At 38.5% G+C, this 25379-nt stretch overlaps 1 protein-coding gene and 1 non-coding gene across 38 annotated transcripts in view; both read left to right on the top strand.

The window, feature by feature from the left end:
- Window positions 1-25379, top strand: part of LOC126277939 (synaptopodin-2) — a 388910-nt gene that overhangs the window by 340889 nt on the left and 22642 nt on the right. For all 37 annotated transcript variants that reach the window (XM_049977868.1, XM_049977848.1, XM_049977858.1 and 34 more), the window contains 3 exons: window positions 11712-11886; window positions 16634-16860; window positions 19597-19948. In XM_049977868.1, the coding sequence (XP_049833825.1) occupies window positions 11712-11886; window positions 16634-16860; window positions 19597-19948 (754 nt within the window). The remainder of the gene's footprint in view (window positions 1-11711; window positions 11887-16633; window positions 16861-19596; window positions 19949-25379) is intronic.
- On the top strand, window positions 24116-24190 carry Trnat-ugu (transfer RNA threonine (anticodon UGU)). Its single transcript has one exon. It is a non-coding gene; the product is annotated as a tRNA-Thr (tRNA).

Below are 25379 nucleotides of genomic sequence, written 5' to 3'. Positions count from 1 at the left end.
CTACATTAACTGTTGGAAATGACGGAACATGGGGGCGCTCGCTCAGGAGACTTCAAATAATACAAACATAACATTTTGCATTTATAGCATTGTTTTTGGCTGAGAAAAGAATGTGGTGCATTACTTTTTGGGCAACCCTCATATAAACAAGTAGTAGTAAAATGAACTGTTTCACTTTTTGTTATTTCACACATTGTTTATTGTGAGCTGAGATTGCTTATGGTTGAGCATAACAGAAAAAATGAATGTTGGTCCTCCAGGCATGTCATTTGCTTGGACAGATAACTCTTGTTCACATTAGCTCTCCTCTGCCCATCTTTGGTTATAATATTTCTAAATGTAAATAACATTGTGATATCATTGGTGTACCACTGATGCTGACAAATGGTACAATACCTTTTTTAAGTTCAATGAACCGTGCTGAGTTTGCCAAAAGCACGAAGAAAATGTAATGAGTGAATTCATTGTACAGTGTGTCTCTTGTTGGTGTGTGCAGCAGAATATCTTGAGAAACATAAACCCTCTGACAAAAGTGTTTCACATAAAACAGGTTACAGACTGAGACTCCTGAGGTAATCCTATTTGTTTCACATTAGATTGCACTACAATTCCCAACAGCTGTGTAAACATATTTTACAATATGAAGGGCCTGCCATGGTTCAATAACCATATTAGAAAGTTGTTATGAAAGCTAAGAGAGCTTAATAATACATTTATGGGAATTCAACAAAACAGAACTGAACAAAGCCAAAATGAGCATAACAAAAGCAATGTGAGAAGTATTCAGTGGATTTGAAAGTAAGGTTCTGATGACCTGGCTGGAAAAAAAAAGTCCTAAAAAAATTTGGTCTCACATAAATGGATCAAAATCAACTGTCCAGTTGCTCAGTGACCACACTGTCACTGCAATGGAAGATGAAAGCCAGGAGACCAAACATATTGAATCTGGTGTCTGACATTGTTTCACTGAAGAAGGTGGTGTTATGGGGCAGGATGGACCAAGCATTGTTGACCCTGGAATTGGTCATGATTACATGCAGAATGGTAGGCTGGGCAGCAGGTATGAAGAACCAGTTTCTCGGCCATAGTGAAATCATAAATGCAGTAGCAACTATGTGATTTATTCAGCAGAATTCATACAGCTAATGTAGACAGCATCCCAGTGGCCTGCAGTGACAATGGGTGGCAGGGATGACCACAGCAAAGCAAGGTTTCATGTGGGGATGGCCACAGTAGCTTTACTCAGCAAGGCACAGTGATATGTCGCCTTGTATGGTATGCTTTATCAGATGCCGATGCAACACAGCCAGCCGAACACCAGTCATGCCACTGGCAGTGTCAAACTCTAACAAGCTTAGACCCTGGGCCAGGCAGTTGCGTAGAGACAAGGCATGCTGTGCCTTTAACATGGTACCCCAGTGAAGGATGCAGTGTCAGTGGCCCTCAGATGTGGGTCTGTGGCAGCAGGGTGTTAGCATGCAGGACAAGGGGTGGCAATTCTGGTACGAGTGACACATGGACATAGACTGTGACCAAGGACTGCTGGGAGGCACTCTTCATCTACATCTACATCTACATCCATACTCCGCAAGCCACCTGACGGTGTGTGGCGGAGGGTACCTTGAGTACCTGTATCAGTTCTCCCTTCTATTCCAGTCTCGTATTATTCGTGGAAAGAAGGATTGTCGGTATGCTTCTGTGTAGGCTCTAATCTCTCTGATTTTATCTTCATGGTCTCTTCGCGAGATATACGTAGGAGGGAGCAATATACTGCTTGACTCTTCGGTGAAGGTATGTTCTCGAAACTTCAACAAAAGCCCGTACCGAGCTACTGAGCGTCTCTCCTGCAGAGTCTTCCACTGGAGTTTATCTATCATCTCCGTAACGCTTTCGCAATTACTGAATGATCCTGTAACAAAGCGCGCTGCTCTCCGTTGGATCTTCTCTATCTCTTCTACCAACCCTACCTGGAGCGGGTCCCACACTGCTGAGCAGTATTCAAGCATTGGGCGAACAAGCGTACTGTAACCTACTTCCTTTGTTGTCGGATTGCATTTCCTTAGGATTCTTCCAATGAATCTCAGTCTGGCATCTGCTTTACCGACGATCAACTTTATATGATCATTCCATTTTAAATCACTCCTAATGCGTACTCCCAGATAATTTATGGAATTAACTGCTTCCAGTTGCTGACCTGCTATTTTGTAGCTAAATGATAAGGGATCTATCTTTCTATGTATTCGCAGCACATTACATTCGTCTACATTGAGATACAATTGCCATTCCCTGCACCATGTGTCAATTCGCTGCAGACCCTCCTGCATTTCAGTACAATTTTCCATTGTTACAACCTTTCGATACATCATAGCATCATCTGCAAAAAGCCTCAGTGAACTTCCGATGTCATCCACCAGGTCATTTATGTATATTGTGAATAGCAATGGTCCTATGACACTCCCCTGCAGCACACCTGAAATCACTCTTACTTAGGAATACTTCTCTCCATTGAGAATGACATACTGCATTCTGGTATCTAGGAACTCTTCAATCCAATCACACAATTGGTCCGATAGTCCATATGCTCTTACTTTGTTCATTAAACGACTGTGGGGAACTGTATCAAAGGCCTTGCGAAAGTCAAGAAACACGGCATCTACCTGGGAACCCGTGTCTATGGCCCTCTGAGTCTCGTGGATGAATAGCGCGAGCTGGGTTTCACACGACCGTCTTTTTCGAAACCCATGCTGATTCCTACAGAGTAGATTTCTAGTCTCCAGAAAAGTCATTATACTCGAACATAACATGTGTTCCAAAATTGAATAACTGATCGACGTTAGAGATATAGGTCTATAGTTCTGCACATCTGTTCGACATCCCTTCTTGAAAACAGGGATGACCTGTGCCCTTTTCCAATCCTTTGGAATGCTACGCTCTTCTAGAGACCTACTGTACACCACTGCAAGAAGGGGGGCAAGTTCCTTTGCGTGCTCTGTGTAAAATCGAACTGGTATCCCATCAGGTCCAGCGGCCTTTCCTCTTTTGAGCGATTTTAATTGTTTCTCTATCCCTCTGTCATCTACTTTGATATCTACCATTTTGTCATCTGTGCGACAATCTACAGAAGGAACTACAGTGCAGTCTTCCTCTGTGAAACAGATTTGGAAAAAGACATTTAGTATTTTGGCCTTTAATCTGTCATCCTCTGTTTCAGTACCATTTTGGTCACAGAGTGTCTGGACATTTTGTTTTGATCCACCTACCGCTTTGACATAAGACCAAAATTTCTTAGGATTTTCTGCCAAGTCAGTACATAGAACTTTACTTTCGAGTTCACTGAACGCCTCTCGCATAGCCCTCCTCACACTACATTTTGCTTCGCATAATGTTTGTTTGTCTGCAAGGCTTTGGCTATGTTTATGGTTGCTGTGAAGTTCCCTTTGCTTCTGCAGCAGTTTTCTAACTCGGTTGTTGTACCACGGTGGCTCTTTTCCATCTCTTATGATTTTGCTTGGCACATACTCATCTAACGCATATTGCACTATGGTTTTGAACTTTGCCCACTGATCCTCAACACTGTCTGTACTTGAGACAAGACTTTTGTGTTGAGCTGTCAGGTACTCTGTAATCTCCTTTTTGTCACCTTTGCTAAACAGGAAAATCTTCCTACCTTTTTTAATATTTCTATTTACGGCTGAAATCATCGATGCAGGAACCGCTTTATGATTGCTAATTCCCAGTTCTGCGTTAACTGTTTCAAATAGTTCGGGTCTGTTTGTCACCAGAAGGTCTAATATGTTATCGCCACAAGTCGGTTCTCTGTTTAACGGCTCAAGTTAGTTTTCAGATAATGAACTTAAAAAAATTTCACTGGATTCTTTGTCCCTGCCACCCGTTATGAACGTTTGAGTCTCCAGTCTATATCCGGCAAATTAAAATCTCCACCCAGAACTATAACATGGTGGGGAAATCTACTCGAAATATTTTCCAAAGTATCCTTCAGGTGCTCAGCCACAACAGCTGCTGAGCCAGGGGGCCTATAGAGACATCCATTTACCATGTCTGAGCCTGCTTTAACCATGACCTTCACCCATGTTATTTCACATTTCGGATGTCCGTCAATTTCCTTCGATACTATTGCACTTCTTATCGCTATAAACATGCCTCCCCCTTCACTGTCCAGCCTGTCTCTGCAGTATACATTCCAATCTGGGTTTAGGATTTCATTACTGTTTACATCTGGTTTCAGCCAACTTTCTGCCCCTAGTACTATATGGGCATTGTGACTGTTTATTAATGAGAGCAGTTCTGGGACCTTTCTATATACGCTCCACAGTTCACTATTAGCACATTAATATTGTTATTCCCTGTTGCATTTTGCCTACTCATACCTTGGCGAGTTTCAGGAGGCGTCTTTTCGGGCCTAGGGAGGGAATTCTCTAACCTAAAAAACCCACATGTGCACTCCACACGTACTCCGCTACCCTTGTAGCCACTTCCGGCGTGTAGTGCACGCCTGACCTATTCAGGGGGACCCTACATTTCTCCACCCAATAGCGGAGGTCGAGAAATTTGCACTCCAGATCTCCACAGAATCGTCTGAGACTCTGGTTTAAGCCTTCTACTTGGCTCCAAACCTGAGGACCGCGATTGGTTCTGGGAACGATACTACAAATAGTTAGCTCAGATTCCACCCCACGAGCGAGGCTTTCAACCTTCACCAATTCTGCCAACCAACTGTACGAACTGAGAATGACCTCTGAACCCAGACGGCACGAGTCATTGGTGCCGACATGAGCAACAATTTGCAGTCGGATACACCCAGTGCATTCTATCGCCGCTGCCCTTGTGTCAGTTGGTATCAGCCAGCAGCAGGCCCCAGCTGGAAGACACCATTTCAGCTCCTGGCAGCATTAGGACTGGGTGCGGCTGCGATGTTCACCTGCTTTAGTTCTTAATTGACTGTCCTCGGTGTCAACGTACAGCATTGCTACACTGGCTAAAAAATGGGGGGTGGAAGTTCAATACTGAGTACTTTAAATGATGTTGCCGACAGGTGCACATTTGCATTTCACAGTTCTTTATTTTCACAGTTCACAACCTCCCAATAATACACAGTTATATGGCCAGTGCACTATTGTTTAACTTTCAATAAGTCTCATCAATAGGTTGCAAGCAAACATCAACATACTGCTACAATAGTTTACTGTTGAACATCTACAAACACTAAAAACCTAACCACATAGTTCTTGCCACATAATACGGTACGTATTGAACGAACACTGCCATTGTTTTAGCACACAGCCTATTACACTTATTTCAGTTAAGTGGATGCATTGTTGTTAATCTAACCAATATGGATTTCTTGTCTGAAACTCGGCCATGGACTGTCTGTCTCCGGACCAAAAATTGGGCCCTTATATATCATAATAATAATAGGCACCGAAACTACACATTGTTTGATGTTTAATCTACAGAAATTACAATTAAATCTTGACTCATTAAATTAACTAAATACATTGAAAAATTTCGTCTTTTACAGTTTCTTCTGCTACAAAAGTTAGGCCGAATTATTTGTTTAAATGATGAATATAACAGATATTATTATGCAAACAATACTTTTGACAAAACTAATAGTTTTGCATCATCACAAGGCCCATAGACCAGCAGCTAGTGGAGGCAGTGGCTACTTGTAGCATAGAGTGCATGACCGAGAGCGCATCGATGGCTTTTGTGTGGTACTTCTTGCTGAAGGCAGTGGTTGAGGCAGATACCATTGGGTCTTGATGGCTAGCATTTATAGTGGCCAGTACTCCAAGTAGGGCTCACATTAGATTTATTAGGGAAAGGTGATGCTTCCCATCACTGTTGTGTTATCTTCAGTGCCGGAACAGAGGCTTTCATCATGCCAGTTCATCACCTTTTTCGGCTCTGGTAGCAGAATGTGGTACACAACCTGCTGGCTCGCCTCACTGAGCTGAGTTAGGAAGGTGGTGGTTTAACAGTTGTAATACTTTTCAGTCACTGCACAAAACCTTAAAGTGGTGGACATTGAGATAAGTTATCTCAGTATAGAAAATCCACCGACAAAGGAAAGAAACTGAATCTGAAGAGATAACTGTATGATATCATAAATATATTAAGCAAACAAACTTTCTCCCTTCGCATCAGCAATTTATTGCAGGTTGATCAAGCATGCAGGATTTTAAGAGATTGGGAAAAAATCATTCCATATTTCAAAACTATTAGTCAGACAGATGCATATAATTATAGGCCTTTATTGTTGATGGCAATCTTTTGTTCAGTGTTTAATGCACGTTTATGGATAACAAAAATCTCCTCAAAGGAGGAATCTGCAAACAGAAATCTTGTGATAAACAAATAGCTCTGTTCACTCATGTATCCAGAAAACCATAGACATTGGTGCCCAGGATGGTGCCATCTTCCTTGACTTCCAGAATGAATTTAATATAGTTCTACTCTGTCAGTATGTGCAGAAAGTAAGTGCTTAAGGAATATTGGAAGAGTTTTGTGACTGGATTCAGAACTTTTTAAATGTCATATGCACATGGCTAGAAATACATTACAGAGACACACCAACTTGAAGGTGGAGATAAAAGATCTTTGACAGTGTACACTTCAGTGATTGAAAACATTTCATGCAAGTGGGAAAGTTCTATCTCTACTAATGGTTTAGCACTACACTTAGGCAGGCAATCAGCTGAAGCAGTAGTCACCATCATATAGTAGCCACATGCCCTTTGCACCACCAAAGGCACATCTTCCAAAAGTGGATGCAGGGTCACTTGCAGGAACTGCAGATATACCTCACCTGTGAGACGTTATGGAAGGATGACTGGTCCCAAAGGCAATTGCCAATAACCCATGCCCACACAATGAGGCTGAACTGGTGCTGATGTTTCACTGCCACAATATGACGGGGATTTTCTGTAGCTCACAGGTGAGAGATGTATAGATTGACAATACTTCCCCTATAAATGTAGCCTCATCTGGGAATAGGATGTAAGACAGAAATCTCAACACCATGGCGGCCTGTGTGACGAACCAGCAACAGACCATTGACACAGAGGCAAGAAATAATGTCTGCATGCATTGTAATTGGTATGGATAGTGGCAGTTGTTGTGGGGAATGTTCTATATATATATATATATATATATATATATATATATATATATATATATATATATATATATACACTCCTGGAAATGGAAAAAAGAACACATTGAACCCGGTGTGTCAGACCCACCATACTTGCTCCGGACACTGCGAGAGGGCTGTACAAGCAATGATCACACGCACGGCACAGCGGACACACCACGAAGCGCGGTGTTGGCCGTCGAATGGCGCTAGCTGCGCAGCATTTGTGCACCGCCGCCGTCAGTGTCAGCCAGTTTGCCGTGGCATACGGAGCTCCATCGCAGTCTTTAACACTGGTAGCATGCCGCGACAGCGTGGACGTGAACGGTATGTGCAGTTGACGGACTTTGAGCGAGGGCGTATAGTGGGCATGCGGGAGGCCGGGTGGACATACCGCCGAATTGCTCAACACGTGGGGCGTGAGTTCTCCACAGTACATCGATGTTGTCGCCAGTGGTCGGCGGAAGGTGCACGTGCCCGTCGACCTGGGACCGGACCGCAGCGACGCACGGATGCATGCCAAGACCGTAGGATCCTACGCAGTGCCGTAGGGGACCGCACCGCCACTTCCCAGCAAATTAGGGACACTGTTGCTCCTGGGGTATCGGCGAGGACCATTCGCAACCGTCTCCATGAAGCTGGGCTACGGTTCCGCACACCGTTAGGCCGTCTTCCGCTCACGCCCCAACATCGTGCAGCCCGCCTCCAGTGGTGTCGCGACAGGCGTGAATGGAGGGACGAATGGAGACGTGTCACCTTCAGCGATGAGAGTCGCTTCTGCCTTGGTGCCAATGATGGTTGTATGCGTTTTTGGCACCGTGCAGGTGAGCGCCACAATCAGGACTGCATACGACCGAGGCACACAGGGCCAACACCCGGCATCATGGTGTGGGGAGCGATCTCCTACACTGGCCGTACACCTCTGGTGATCGTCGAGGGGACACTGAATAGTGCACGATACATCCAAACCGTCATCGAACCCATCGTTCTACCATTCCTAGACCGGCAAGGGAACTTGCTGTTCCAACAGGACAATGCACGTCCGCATGTATCCCGTGCCAAACAACGTGCTCTAGAAGGTGTAAGTCAACTACCCTGGCCAGCAAGATCTCCGGATCTCTCCCCCATTGAGCATGTTTGGGACTGGATGAAGCGTCGTCTCACGCGGTCTGCACGTCCAGCACGAACGCTGGTCCAACTGAGGCGCCAGGTGGAAATGGCATGGCAAGCCGTTCCACAGGGCTACATCCAGCATCTCTACGATCGTCTCCATGGGACAATAGCAGCCTGCATTGCTGCGAAAGATGGATATACACTGTACTACTGCCGACATTGTGGATGCTCTGTTGCCTGTGTCTATGTGCCTGTGGTTCTGTCAGTGTGATCATGTGATGTATCTGACCCCAGGAATGTGTCAATAAAGTTTCCCCTTCCTGGGACAATGAATTCACGGTGTTCTTATTTCAATTTCCAGGAGTGTGTGTGTGTGTGTGTGTGTGTGTATATATATATATATATATATATATATATATATATATATATATATATATATATATATGAGGTCTTGTGGATAAAGCAGAAGCTTCATGGGGGGATTTTGCAGATAATACTGTTGTTTATAGGAAAGATGCAGTGCTAGAAAATGCTAATGAAACAATTCCTGCGTAGGACTGGCAATTTGGTCCAGCACCTGACCCTGAATGTAAATAAATGTAACATCTGCGTAATTAGATAGAAGGACCAATTACAATGTTGGCCCTAGTTCGCTGGCAACAGTAACAAGTAAGGGAATTGTAACAATCTTTAAACATTAGAACTTAACTTGCTTTGGCCTGCGGTTCATTGATGTTGTGGATGCTGTGAATAATGAGAATATCACGAAAATTTGAAGCTTGACAAATTATTTATTGACATCAGCTGATCGACAGAACTGACATAGGTGCAAAACAACTGATGAAACTGAGCTAAACCGAACTGAACTGCACTGACTCCAAAACTAAACAAAACTTGACTGACTGTCTGCCTGCGCAGCCTTGCTGTGTCGCTTTAAATACAGTTTTAACAATTGCTACCATTGTTAATTCATTACAAACTGTAACTTACAATTAAAAACAATTTCATCTAAACTAACTGCTGTTACATTTGTACAGGTTATAAAATGTAATGCCAAATAAAGTAATATTTTTATCATTATCTTGGTTTTATGTGTGAAAATTAATTCACAATCTGATTTCAACAAATATTTTGATTTTACTTTAATTTCATAGTTAGTGACTGTATGGATTTTGTTTGAAGTATACACATTTTGCTTCGTCAGATTACATAAATTAAATACACACATTTTCTCAAATAGAGGAATTTCGTAAATGTGGGTGGTGTAACTAAAAAGAGGTAAATATCTGTGTAATTTACAAGCATCTTTAATTACAATGAATTACATAAAAATGAATAACAAATGAAATTAGATCATTGGATAAAGATTGTTATTTTCATCTGAATCGTAATGAGGTTTTTATGTTAGCATCTTTACAAATTGCAGTTATGGTAATTAGAGGCATACATGCTAACATTTCCACAGCCTCTTAATATTTATTGCTAAACATTTATTACTACAATTTTATGAGCTCTGATATTTAATTTGGCATATGTAAATATTTTTGTTAATGACAACAATCTATTAACAATCACGAGAATGTATGTCATTCCAGAATATTTTATATGTATTTACAAAGAAGAATAGGTTTTTGGGGAAACTGAACTGAACAATACCTATAAAAATACACACAAAAGGCCCTAGGAAGCACTGATTCATATGATAAATACATGGATGCATATAAAAAAGGTGGTATTGGACAGTTCATAATGATCTTTGGAAAGGCTGTTGCAGAATAGAATATCCATCTGGAGCTATCTAAGTGAAATGATCACTTAAAACTAGTGCTATTAAAAGCAGATGCCAGCTCAAAACATGCACTGGAAGAATTATAAAGAAATGTAACTCATCCACAAAAGGCATGATTCAAAAAAAAAACTAGAGTGACTGCTTATTGATTATTATTGGTCTGGGGCACTTATCAGGTAGGATTCATGGAGGAGCTAGAGAAGATCCAAAGATGAGAGATGCATTTTTTCACAGGTTGATTTCATAAACAAGGAAATGTTATGTAGATGCTCATCAAACTTGAACAAATTTGCTGCAATAAAGGCATTTTGCATCAAAAGAGGACTCTTGTTAAAATTCCAAGAAGATTCATGCTAGGTATTAATTGTTTTCATTAACAAATGGAACCGGGTAGTAGGAAATTGACGAAGATGATACAGAATTCAGGTGTGAACATTTATATGCAGATGTTGCTTAACCAGTGGAATGGTGACATCAAATGGACATCTCTGAGCAAGTAAATGACCTTATAATATATAGACAGCTGCATAATAATTTTCCCTCACTTTACCAAGACACATCAGAATATATAAGGGTGCAAATAAGGGCAGCTCATTTTGTATTATCACGTAATAGGGGAGAGAGTGTGGCAGATATGATACGCGAATTGGGATGGAAGTCATTAAAGCAAAGACGTTTTTCGTCACGGCAAGATCTATTCAAGAAGTTTCAGTCACCAACTTTCTCTTCCAAATGCGAAAATATTTTGTTGAGCACAACCTTCATAGGTAGGAATGATCATCAAAATAAAATAAGAGAAATCCGAGCTCGAATAGAAAGGTTTAGGTGTTCGTTTATCCCGCGCGCTGTTCGAGAGTGGAATGGTAGAGAGATAGTGTGATTGTAGTTCGATGAACCCTCTGCCAAGCACTTAATGTGAATTGCAGAGTAGTCATGTAGATGTAAATATAAAATAATATTGGGAGTATAATCTTACACATTTAATGCACTGCATTTATGTTGATAGAAAACTGAGTCAAAATCGGTTTTACGTAGTTTTAAAATTAAAGCATACAGAAGTTACTGCTATTGCTTTTATTTGACTGAAATAAGATAAATAAATTAATTAAAAACATAAAACAGAAATAAGTGATATTTCCACCATGGGAATTTCTTTGACATATTAGACTGGTTATGGAGAACATGTGACATTTTTATGGATTTGCCCTATATGTAAAATCATTGTGTGCCATTAAAATAGGAGTTCTGATTTCATTAAAAAATTGTTTTATCCTCTTTTCGCCAATTATAGAGTCATTTTCAGATGAGTGTTACTTTTCACAATAGAATAGTAAAATTAGAAGAAACTGCCCATAGCAGTTGAAGAAAAGACAGTGTGCCATATTTTCACTGAGAGAAGCACCATCTGCACTGAAACTGATGTGTTTACCTTGTGAGCCTCTTTGTGTGCAAGTTTTATTTGAAAATGTTTGTATAAGGATATTTATGAAATGGAGTTTATTGTTAATAGATAGTCTTATTACTCACTTCTGCTGAACATTATTTTCCTGTTAAACACGGATAATTGCTTATCAGTTGCATTTAAGCCTGTTTGTGAAAAAAAAATTAAATAAATATTTTAACAACTGAAAGCCATTTTTATGTTTGCATTAGGAAATGGTGTTTAAGGAGCCGAGTAAAACACCATTGAAACTTGTTATGGATCCCAGAGGTCAGGTGCAAGATTTGACAAGTCTGAGACAACAAGGTTACAACATTGAAACTGGAGCTCTTAGTCCGGACATTTGCCTTGATCTTGTGCGAGATCTCAATGCAACAAAAGGGAAAGGTAACAACCAGCATATTAATGTAACACTTTATTCAGCCACAGATTGTGTTCCATAAATCCCATCATAAAGGAGAGCCTTTAGGGATGTGTAATGAGCCAATTTATAATCATATTAACAGGTAGAAGCAGCCACTGCAGGATATTTCTGCAAAGTTTGAATGCAACATGTTACGACTATCATTACTCTACTCACACCAATAATTACAAGAACTAATTAATTATATATTATTATAATTAGGTATAAGTATATTAGTAGAAAATTAGCCACTTTGAAAGAAATTCATTTTAGACAACTCAGCTGCTGTTTTTATCTAATATTTCCATCATTTGTGGAACATTGTATGGAACACTATCAAGTGGCTGTATAAAGGCAGAGACAAGATCTGTTTAATGTTAACATTAGAATGACGCAGAATTGACGCCCCTGAGCTCAAATATTCTGATAAATAGTAGAAGGAACTGCCAGTAAAGCATTATACTAATTTGTTTTTTAGTGCCTGGGGATTTTGAATTTCTTGCCAAAACTCTAGTGGGCAACCTACTGCAGAATTTTGCACCACAATATTAAACACCATTTCGAGCCTTTGATAGGCCTACAATATAGGGTGTAATGCAGATGCTCTGATTAACTTCTTAAGGGGTTGTAAATGGTGTCTTGAGGGACAGATTGAGAAGAGGCACCCATGTCCAGAAATTTCATGTAACAATGGTACAGAGTGTTGAAGTTATAAGGGAAACATCTATATTAGGCCACCTCTTCAGCAGGAAATATGATTTGTAATGGTCACAGACTACAGGCCAAACTCCTCGCAATGGACCTGAGAGTATTAACAATGTTAAAGTGCATCCACACCTGCCACAACAACACTGTAGAGACTGTTAAGCACAGTGAAGGCAGAGGTGTCAGTCTTACATCACACTTTTGTTGCTGAAGGAGTGGTTTGGTAGCAGACATTTCCCCTGTAACTTCAGTGGTCTCTAGCAGCATTGGATGATGTATCCAGGCATGGGTACCTAGTCTCAATTTGTTTCTCAAGAGACTAGGTACAACCCCTAAAAATCTATTAATAAAATTTTGTTGAATCCTGTATATGGGGATTATTTGCAACTGTAAAATTATGATTTCGTATTGAACAGTTGTCCTAAATTCATTCTTGCTTCAAAAATTAATATTAGCCATTTTCTTTTGAAATTAACATTAAAGACTAGCTTTCTTTGCTCTTCTCATTACCTAGATTCATACCAGTTTCAAGCATGTATTACTTTCATTCACATAGGCATTCAGTAATGTGTTTTGCCAGGTGTAGAAGTATGAAACCAGAATTTGGTTGCAATAATTACATGTCTTGTTTGAAACTGATAAACAATATTTTGTTCAAAATAATCTCCATTGCTATTTATACATTTCTTCCATATCTCCAGAAGGCTATGAATGCCATGCCAAAAAACAATTCTTCTTTTGAAGTGAACCAGTCAGCAAGCCATTCTTGTACATTTTCATATGAACTGAAGCATTGTTCAGTGAGAGCGTGTCCCAGTGATGCAAATAGATGATAATCAGATAGAGCCAATTCTGCAGAATAAGCCAAATGCCCTAGTATTTCTCAACTGAGCACCTCGATCATTTCTCTAACCCATTTTGCTGTGTTTGATGGGGCGTTATCATGGGGCAATATAACTTTTTGCTGTCTTTTTCCATATTCTGGACATTTTTTTACATAATGCTCAATTGAAATCAATCATTTGCTGTTGGTAGTGATCAATGTTAACTGTTTCACCAGGTTTTAGCAGGTCATAATAGACGACACCCTTTCGATCCCACCACACACAGAGCATTGTCTTCTTTACAAAGCAGTTTGGTCTTGCATTAGATGTTGATGCTTTGCCTGGATTCACCCATGATTTACGATGCTTAGTATTCTCAAAATACAACCTTTTTCATCGCCTGTTACTATTCAATGGAGAAACAACTTTCTTTTGTATCTGGTGAGCAGCATTTCACAAGTGGTCTTTTGAGTTGCTTGCTGTCTTTCATTCACTTCATGCGAAACCCATTTTTCCACTATCTGCACCTTTCCCATAGCTCTCAACTGAAGAGAAATGGCTTTCTGTATCACATTCAATTGTTCCGCAAGTTCCTGTTGAGTTTGAGTATCGTCTTCATCCAATAATACCTGCAATTCTTTGTCTTCGAACTTTCTTGGTGGTTTCCCACCACTTATCATTTCTCACGTCAAAATCACCACTTTTGACTTTTTTGAACCACTAAAAACACTGTTTTCCAAAGAGTATGTTCACTGAAAGCTTCAACAAGCATTTGATGTAGTTGTGTAGCAGTTTTCTTCAAATGACAACATAGAACCAATGCTGTCCACAAATCATAGTTTGAAGGCACAGACTTGACATGTTTATGGGTTTGAAATAGATACCGAATAATGGAATCTGGATTACTGTGTGTTGACATTCATCGTCAGCTGTTACAGGATGCAGATGGTGGTCTCATGGGCCCTACACTGACAGCTAACACCATCTATAGGGAAATTATGGTTTTATACTTCTACACCTGGTATGCTTACGTATTAGGGAAACTTTGCAATTTGTATTAAAAGTTTGAGACTGAATTGACAATAATGAAGAATACATCTGATAATTTGAAAGTTACTCTTTGGGTTAATACAGAGAGCCAATAGCTCTCCAATGTGAATGGTCAAAAACCAGAATTAACGGCAGCTCCATGTTTGCTGTGAGCTGTAGCTTTGGTGTCTTGGAGAACTGCACTGCATTCTGTCTATGAAGTATCTTTGGCTATCCACAGTCAGTGGTATGGTATACATTGAGTTCTTCAAAGAAAGTGTTTGGCGACCAAGGTTACTTAATAATTTTATTGAAGAGGGCTTGTAGAAGTAGATATGAGAACTGTTAAACAATAGCTCAGACTTCTTTTGCTTGCTAACTGCTGACTAGAGTAATATATTGGAAAATATGAAGAAAAATTGAGGAGGCACTACATAAAATTAGATTGCGATCAAATTAGGATATGAGAGCAGTGATTCTGACTATGTATGTCAAAATAGAAGGAAGAACAGAGAGTCACCAATGTTTAAATTGTAAATTTGAGAAGCCATAAAGAGAACTGAAAACTATTTCTGAAAAGGATCCACTGAAACAATGATGAACTAATAAAATCATTTCTGCAACTGTGAGTTTTGAATACAGCAGTATACAGAAGCAAAAAATAACTGCAGGAAAACCATAGTAGAAAGAACTGGAAGTACTGGAGAGATGTAGTGTAACAGAGGGTCACGAAAAATTTGTGGTTGGGTGTGGTAGGTGCGCAGATAAGAAAATACCAGCACAAGATCAGAACAGATAGATAATGGCATTAAAACAAGTCAAATGACACTTGAGTTGAAAATGTGAGAAGAATACAGAAGAAACAAACAGTAAAAAAAGGGATGCTAGCAACAGCTTGAACTGTAAGTCAATAAAAAAAATCAAAAATGATATTACCAAAATTATGATGACGTACTACACACAAATGTGAACATTATTAACATTTTGATCAGTCCAGGGTTATGCCTTAGATGGGCCACATTGCACTTTGTACAGTTGAAAAATCGCACAGACATCTGAGTGATGTTAATGTATGAACTCGGATGTTCTGCATATTTGATGGCATTAAACCCCAACATATAGTTGAAAAGTTATTTGTTACCAAAATTTTTATCATGAGGCCAGACATAATCTCCCCAGTCCTTATAGGTTTTTTTAGAACAAAATGTAGAAGTTTTGTCTAACATTGATAAGAAAAGGAAAAATGAAAGAATCCTCTCTTCAGCATCAACGCAATTACTTGAAAAATTGGTATGTGTTCTGGCTATAAGAACAGTACATGAAAAATTACAAAAACTAATCTTATGCCACACAAACAACTAACTTGGATTTGGCTATTATTATAATAGTGTTAAGTTGACTGTAGATGTCATAAAAACTAACTGTCAAAGTAACAATATTACAATGATATTTCCTTCTCATAATATTGTTACATTCCATCCTGGATTAACCATCAGAGTAAGTAATATAATGAACTGCTGTCTTTCAAGACCTAGAAAAAACAATCTTTGACAGACTGGTATAGAACATCACAGCAGAAAGCACTCTCATAAATCACATGCCTTTATTCATCTTATACCTTGTTTACAAATTGTATCCTTGGTAGGGTTCACAGGATGTGTGTGTGTGCGCGTGCACAAGTGCTCACATGCATGTGTGCAGGCAATAGTGAAGGGGGGGGGGGGGGGGGGAGAGGATTTAATTAATGATAGATGTTTTTACATTTGTAACCATGCGACATCAAATGTCCAATACCTGTAAATTAATTATTTTCGTTTCTTTTTGAGGTGCCCCTGTCTTTGTATACATTTGTCTTTGTGGATTTGTTCCTCATGTTCCCACCCGTTTTCGATATGATACTCAACTGTCATATTTTGTTCTTAGCTATATCAAATGACACTTACATGCAGTTTTCTGCTTCGTTTTTGTCATGCATTCAACATAAGCAGCTCAAATTTGAGCTCACTATTTCCATATTTTTTGTACTGCCACCCCCTCCCCCAGTCCTTCTTTTATCCAACTATTCCAAACAGATTTCTCTGGTTCTAATTGCTATCTGTCTATTGCTTTAAGCTACAACATCAAGTAAACTAGCAAATTTCAAGTGTTATAATACTCCTCTGTGACATTGCAGGTGCCGAGCTCTTTGCAAAGCGACGAAAGAAGTCTGAAAAATGGGTGGTTGATGAAACTACTGTGAAGAAGTCCAGCACAAGCAGCACAGTTACTGATTATATTTCTTCATCAAGCACTCTGCAACGCCAGAGTAGTATTGGGACTCCTAGTCAACTGCCACCAATTGTTCCATCATATTTAGATACATCACGTGTGCAACATGCACAAAAACTGAATGAGATACAGGTAACCAAAGCATCAGAGGTCCACATCAAAGGATTTACTTGAAGTGCAGTGTGCACACTTTTCCTTAGCCTGTTTCAGTAGGGTTGGGGAGGGTAAAAGGAAGGAAATTGTGTGCCATTCATATTCTGCTACCAGGTGATTGATGTTGAGAATGGGGTAATCTCAATCTTCCTCAATCAAAACAGGTACAAGATAAATGAGATTTTCATTTTGTGCTTTGCAACACGCATTTAAAAACTTTAAACAGTGACACAAAAGCAACAAGCGGTGAACCAGGGATTGCTTCATTATTCATACTAGAATGATGTAATGTGTTACTGTTTAATTGCTTTGGTTGGTAACATACTTTCAAGAAACACAACAGACCCAAAGGCTTCAAACTGTTATTAACTGATATAAGAAAACTGAGAGGTCAATGGAAATAATGTGCATACTGTACTAATACATGGGACAGTAAAAAACTCAGCAATATGGCTGTGATGCTCATGACAAATTAATGTGGTGTTAAGTGGTAAAGACAACTGGTCTTATTAGTCGGCAGACAGTGAATTTTCAAGTGTTATGGGAAACAAAAAAGAATGTCAGCATCTGACAAAGGAGAAGTCATGAGGAAGAAGTAGATAGGGAGAGATAGAGAACGAGAGTCATGTTTGATGAATATGCATACAGTAGGAGAATATTTACAAGGGGCTTCACCTAGATTTTGTAATGTGACATGTTGCTTTGTAAATTTATGTATCCCTTATTTTGTATATGTTTCTTAGTAATCACAGATTTTTGCTTACTCCAGGAAAATTTGTTTCAGTTCCAAAAATATCACCCATACACTGTAAAGAAATTGTGAAGATTTTCTGGTAAATGGCTTGCTAGTGTTACTTTACAATAGTCATTAAATTGATGGTTCACTGTTTACTAAAATGATTGTTCCAAGTTTGAGACTCAGTATCAGTTGCATAAAACTTTTGAGCCTAATGTTGGGTGAATTTTTATAACAATAAGGACTAGTTTGCAGTCCAAAACATCATCTGTTTTGGAGATTTGCTGCTTATTTTTTTTAAACAGGGTACTAAGTTAGGCATGAAGTATTCAATTTTACTAGTGTGATACTAAAACATTACCATAATTTGGCCAATATTTTTAATTAATGTTGACAGTGTAGACGTAGCATTGCAAGAATCTTTACAGATTTCTGCTTCCAGTCTTCATTTTCAGTAACTGCCTGAAGCAGTTTCATCTTTGTTTTGAATGAAGTAGCAATTTTTTCTGTCCCATTTTGCCTGTTATTATGTGCAGAAAAATAACAAGCTGAAATTAGAAAGGAAATCTGATGTCAACACACTATTCACTACCTTTCACACGTCCTTCACCGTATTTGAAAACTGATTAAAGTGTTTGTCAATGGCAGCACCCGAGGATAACTGATAACATAGCAACATAGTAGCCATTGCTCATTTTGGTCTAATAAAAAACAAAGGTCAATGAAGTTAGGCAACTATGTTACTCTTCACTACTTGTTCTCCCAAGGGACAAAATCTTTCTGCATTAAACAGATTTCATTGTGCTTTAAAAGAAACAAATGCATGCAATGTATGAGTATTTTTTCCAGGCCTACAGTATTATTTTGTGTTAACTGATTTTTCATGTTAAGCACTCTCATGTTTCACTGTATATAGATAATGGGCCACTCAACAGAGATACAGGATTTTGGGTCAGTAGAGGTGGCAGTAGTGCTAATATTTCTTACTCTCCTGTCCGCCAAGTACCTGCACTTCTCAAGCCAGCAGCAATATAAATTGACTAAGTAAAGCAGTTTGCTGTAATCGAGACCTTATATCTGAGACCATTGTAACCAGTAAAGAGTATATTGAATAACTGAAAAAGTCAAAGTTGTATCCCCCCCTCCCACAATTTGTTGTTGTCACTACTATTGCCAATGGTAAGGTCTCTTTTTTTCAAAAATACAAGAGTAAGATTTACAATAAACTTTTTACTTATCTTCTTTTCTCGTAGTTGGCTCCAATTCTTCATGTCTAGGGGCTGATTCTTGAAGATGAAATTTTTGAAATTTTAGGTTCTCACAGTTCCAGTTGACATAATTAACTTTGTAGAATGCTTGCATTATATTTTTGTTTTCACGATAATTTATTGTCTCACATTTTATTGTATCACACTGTCGTTTGAATTTGTGTTCTTCCAACATACGAAAACACAATCGATCACTTCAGAGGCGTGCCCACTACTCCTTCACACTGCGGTAATAACAATATTCCAAAGGGTTTAAAAATTTTCTTGACAAACGAATTTCTATTAATTTATAAATGAATCCAGAAATAAACGTAATAAATAGTGCCAAATTGTGTAAATAATAATAGAAATTTTAAGTGAACCAAATATTTCGTAATCTCAAATGTTTCTAAAAAATAATTTTAACTGTACATCTAGAGCTAGTGCATATTGATTGTGACAGCAAAAATAAAGTAATTTCTTTTTATAGATTTTAGCTTCAAATATAGCATCTCATCTACAAAATCATATGAATTTTTTTAGAAAAACAGCTGAGATAATATTAACCTGTTCAAAATTCTAAAATATTTCTGGTGTCGAATACGTCTGTCCAGCTAAAGCAATGCTAGAGGAGGATGTCCCGTTACAAGAGACAGTAATGAAAATTGTAAATATTGATTTTTTCATGTCTTCTTTTCAACTATAAAAGTGTGACACTTGTTTTACCAACAGGAGCGGTTTACTCTACCAAGGCTTCGCCTTGTGAAATCTCCATGGGAAGCTGCTCTGGAGACTGGTTCCGTGGATGCAGCTTTCCAGGAACTCAAACCACTGCAGTCATGGAGCTTTTCTAGTGCTCCAACACCAGCTGCCCCTGAGCCAGTTCTGAGTTCAACATTTGACAGCTACAAATCAACAGCACCACAACCTGTATCAGCTGAACCAGCATTTACTCCTCTTACACCCTCTACTGGTGTCAGTCAGCCTCCAAGCCAAAGAGTTTCTGGTCATGAAAAGGACTTTCTGTACAAACCTAAGGCACCAAGAGGATGGAGCGGTGCACAACACTCACAGCAAAGTTATGGTAATCACTTGAAAGATTTATTTGGAGAGTTTTTATTTAATTATTTTAAATATTGCATTTTTTTCCAGTAAAGCTTTAACCATGTATTTGTTACTCTGGTAAATGTATGTGATTTTACTAATGATGATACACTTGTAAAGCTGCATGACTGTAATATCTTTGATGCATGTGTTTTATATTAGTTTTCCTTCATCACCAGGTAATTGTAGTATGATATTCATAATCACAGAAACATAAATCATAGCTAAAGCAGCCAGTAAATAACCTAGAATACAGAACATACTTTGTAAAGGCAATTTGTGGAGAGCAACACCAGTTAACAAAAACCTATTTAAATACAGAAATGTATCAGTGCTAATTTAATTTATTCTTGTATTTCAATAATTTCATTTATTCTACTTTATTGTATTTATTTTCTTGATTATTGAGCTGGCTGGAGCAGCAACCATAGAATGAATTCTTCTTGTAGAATTGGTACAACAATCAATCAGTTGCAAATTTGAAGGTTTATTAAAACCCATTTACCATGGTTTCAACATTTATAAAAAGTCTAGTCTTTATCCGTGGAATAAAACAATAGAACTTTTGCTGGGGTATTCTTACAGCCCAAGAAGGATATTTCATAGTCTCTTACTATTTTCATTTGGTATTATTGCTTAGAAGGTAATTTATCCAGTCATAGTAAGGTGTGTAATTTCTCCTTTAGTGTGCCTCAATTTATCTATAAAATCTCGTAGCCTGATATAAAATGATAGTTGTCAAGAAGATGGATATTATGTTCCATTGTTATCATTCTTTCATAAAAATAATAGAAGAGAATAAAAAGAATCCAGATTGTGAGCTTCTGAAAAGGAGCTCCATGGTATGTGTAACTTGAATAAAATTCGTTATTAATATATTAAATTAAAGAAAAGCAACCACTTACCATCTCTAATTAGATATAGTTAGTTAGTTATATTACTTGTTCCATGGATCATGAACACGATTATTTCGTAATGATGTGGAACGTGTCAAAGTACACAAGATTCATTTATCCCAAATAATCATTGTTAGTCTTATATACGGTACAATTGTTAATGCTTACTGTATTTCTTTGGCCTATGTCTAAAAATTCATCTATGGAGTAGAAGGAGTTGTCATTCAGGAATTCCCTTAACTTACTTTTGAATGCCGATTGGTTGTCTGTCAGACTTTTGATATTGTTTGGCAATTGACCAAAAATCTTTGTGGCAGTATAATTCACCCCCTTTTGTGCCAATGTCAAATTCAATGAACGGTAGTGAAGGTCACCCTGTCTCCTAGTATTGTAGCTGTGGACTGTGCTATTAATTCTGAAGTGATCTGGGTTACTAACAACAAATTTCATTAGGCTGTATATATATATTGTGAAACTACTGGCAATATCCCTAATTCTTTAAATAATTGTCTACAAGATGATCTTGGATGAGCCCCAGACATTATTCTGATAACACGTTTTTGTGCAATAAATACCTTCTTTCTTAGTGATGAATTGCCCCAAAAGATGATTCCGTAAGAAAGCAACGAATGAAAATATGCATGGTAAGCTAACTTACTGATGTGCTTGTCTCCAAAATTTGCAGTACATCTACCAAGATTCAGCATAGACAAGTACAGTTAGTATATAGGTGTGATAGGTTCCACACACCGTCAGGTGGTTTGCGGAGTATGGATGTAGATGTAGATGTAGAGACAAGATTAAGATTGGTTGGTGGGGAGAGTAAACGGACCAGACTACAGGGTCATCAGTCCCCAAGATTAAGGAAATGTGAAGTCAGTAGAAAGAAGTCACATGACGTAGTAATTTTATTGTATCACTGACCCAATTTGATGTTTGTAAATGTGCTATTTGTCACCGAACACCAGGTTTAGATTCATGTTTTGATTTATTTTATTTTCCCAAACTGTAATTACTTTAATCAAATGAAATTATATGGTTCCAGAGACCTTTTCAAGTCTCAGATATCTATGACATATGTATGCAGGCTGAAGCTGCAGATGAAAATTTATACCAAGGCCAGGATTTGAACCCAGCTCTCCTACTCTTTAGACAAATGCGATAACCATTACAGCACCTTGGAACATTGGATTTGCACAACTGCATGGACTACCCTAACATGCCTCCATTCTCAGTCCCATTTGTGCCTCAGCCCACTTGATATTCCATCTAAACTCAAACAGCATTGCATTGCTGAGGTGTTAGTCCAATACAGTTGAAGAACTTCTGCAATACTGTTATGAGTTTATTAGGATTACCAAGTAAGTTGAGGCATGAATGGGAATTTGGATTGAGGAGTGAGGTGTGCCAGGGTAGTCCATACGGTTGTTCAAAGCAACTTGGCCAGCATGGTATCATGGTTAGCCCATCTGCCTAGTGAATGGGAGACCTGGGTTCAAATTCTTGGTTTGGCACAAATTTTCATGTGTCACTTCAGTCTGCATACATACATCATACATGTAATTTGTTTCTTGACATTTAATGCCAACATCTTTGCATTAACCAAGAGTGGGCATACTTTAGGATTTAATCAGTAGTTGTATGCAGCAATTGCTGTGGCACACCTATTATCACACTAGTATCATCTTCGAGTAGTGCAGCATTGTCTGTAATATTCCAATGTGTGAATGTCATTTATATAGACATGGAATAAAAGGGACACAGACTGTTGTCTTATGGTACTCCTGTTTCCACTTTTTTTTACATCTGATACTAAATTGATTTTATGGTTGGAGTAAGCTGTCATCAGTCCTACACTCTGTGTTCTGTTTTGGAGGTATGATTCAAACTACTTCTTTCTTCCAAGTTTTCTAAGAAGATGTCATGACTGAGAGTATCAAGTGCTTTGGAGATTAGTTAGTTTGTTAGCTACTTAGTTATATAGTTTGTTTCATGATCCATGGATCATTTTGCACAATAAATCAGAATGATGTGGAATGAGCCATTTTACATTCCATCGCATATTAATTTGTCAATATGACTACATGTTGACCAATTATAAGTCGTTGTTTTTCTTATGAAAATTGTTTACCTATTCTTCTGTTTCTGTGTCTAAATTTACTCCTACAATTGGAGTCACAAATGATGGTGGTCGAGTTTAGGCTTGATCTGCGCACCTACTTCAGATATTCTCTGACATCCAGTGGGCATTTAGTAGTGTTCTGAGAACCCCGCTGTGATCGTCATACCTAGTGCGAGCATCACACATGATCATAGCGAGTTATTTAGTGAATTTTTATTTTGTTTGCTGCAACTTCTCATGGCTGATGGTGGTGCTGGCTGATGGTGGTGCTAAGTGACAAATTCTGTACAAGCAAGCAAGAGACATAATTTGAAGGCTATACACTTTCATTAAGTGCAAATCATGTGTAAGCATGCACAGCAACTGTCACTTGGAACCAGCAACAGTACAATCCGCCTCCATGCCTCTACCTTCACAAAATACCGTCCTTCAGGAATTGCATTGTGCAACACTATTGTTTCTTTCCTAGATTTCGGGCTATTTGATAAGTGTAGCACATTGCTGTTATTTCTGTGTTTTTCTTGCGTGGAAGCCATGTTGATTTCTGTTAAGTAAATTAGGATCATTTAGATATTTGTTGATTTGATGCTTACATATTTCTCTAATATTTTCGAAAATGTTGGAAGGAATGATGTTATCACTATTTTTAGCTAAATTAGAGTTATATTAATACCTTCAGCTGCTAATGGGCTTTGATATATATCAACAGGGACAGGTGAAAATGTGTGCCCCAACCGGGACTCGAACCCGAGATATCCTGCTTTCATGGCACATGCTCAGTCCATCTGAGCCACCGACGTCACAGAGGATAGTGCAACTACAGGGACTATCTTGCGCATGCCTCCCGCAAGACCCACATTCTTACCTTGAATGTATTAATATAATTCTAATTTCGTTCTAGATTGCTGCAGGTCATCAATGGTGTCTGTTCTTTCGGACATGTCCAAAAGAACAGACCCCTTATCCATATTCCCAGAATTCTTGCGGGACTTGGTAAGAATGTCTTCCACAGGTAATGAGTGTGTTGGTGTGGGACATTACGAATCTAGTGTGTGGACATGCAAGATGAGAGTGTGGGTCTTGCAGGAGGCGTGCACGAGTTAGTCCCTGCAGTTGCGCTATCCTCTGTGCCCTTGGTGACTCAGTTGGATAGAGCGTCTGCCATGTAAGCAGGAGATCCCGGGTTCAAGTCCCGGTCAGGGCACACATTTTCACCTGCCCCCTTTGATATATATCAACACCCGTTAGCAGATGAAGGTATTAATATAATTCTAATTTCGTTCCAGATGGCTGCAGGTCATCAATGGTGTCTGTTCTTTCGGACATACCCAAAGTTATAATAAGGGTCAGAATGTTCTTTGTACTTATTATACATCTAGATTTAGCTGTTTTAACTGCTTGTGACTATGATTTCTTATCAATATTTCATGAGTGACAAAGTATAAATGTTAACACTTCTATTCTTTTCTCCCATATAAAACTTGCTCTGTTAAACACTCCGTTCAGCAATAATAAAATGGATAATGCTGTGCAATTACTGACAAAATATGCTGAAGAGCAGTCTGTGACATTAAATGTAAAACCTGTCTACTTCAAAAATTAATCATTGCAGTATCCATATCCCATATAATAAACTCTAGGGAAGTATTAAATAATGTTAATAAGTATACTCATTATTACATAGCATTACTTAGACTTTTGAGTACTTAACAGAATTCTTCACTGTAATTTTAATATGAAACCCAGAATAAGTAATTTACTCAGACATTTCCATGTCTGTCAAGTTGACCTACACGATGTTCCCAGAATATAACCACTATTGTGCTTGTGTCCTCTCTTTCATTTCTCACACCCAATGTCAATGCCGCAAAATTTCTATACAATTTTGCATGTTGTGATAGAATGAGAGAATGACAAGGCCTTGATGACAAGGTCATTAGAGGCAGAGCAGTGACAGGGAAGGAAATTGGCTGTCTCCTTTTCAGAGAAATTATCCTTGCATTACTTTCTAATTTATGGGAGCCCCCCAGAAAAGGTTTCACTGCAAAGGTTACTGTGTGGAATAGCTGCACAACTAGAACCCACTCTTCACATAAATTCAATTTATTCCATTTCTGATATCTCTTAGATATGTAATACATATGATGCATGATCAAAAAGTAACAGGGAATTTTTTAATTTTGCAGCTTTATACCTCTGATTTTCAAAACTTTTTTTCTGATCTCATTGGTACACATGTTCCTGAAATATTTGTATTTTCAGATGTTTTGAATATTTACTTTATTGTTAACAGTTGAAAAGGTTATTGTATTTCTGAGTGCTTGGTAAATTTTTACTTACAGAAAAGATGGCTCAAAGAATTTGCATTAAATTTTGCTTAAAAAATGGAATAA

The sequence above is a fragment of the Schistocerca gregaria genome, chromosome 1, assembly GCF_023897955.1.
Source record: "Schistocerca gregaria isolate iqSchGreg1 chromosome 1, iqSchGreg1.2, whole genome shotgun sequence".
Classification (NCBI taxonomy): Eukaryota; Metazoa; Arthropoda; class Insecta; order Orthoptera; family Acrididae; genus Schistocerca; species Schistocerca gregaria.
Note: the sequence above shows the minus strand (reverse complement) of the source record. Positions and strands in the feature narration are given on the sequence as shown.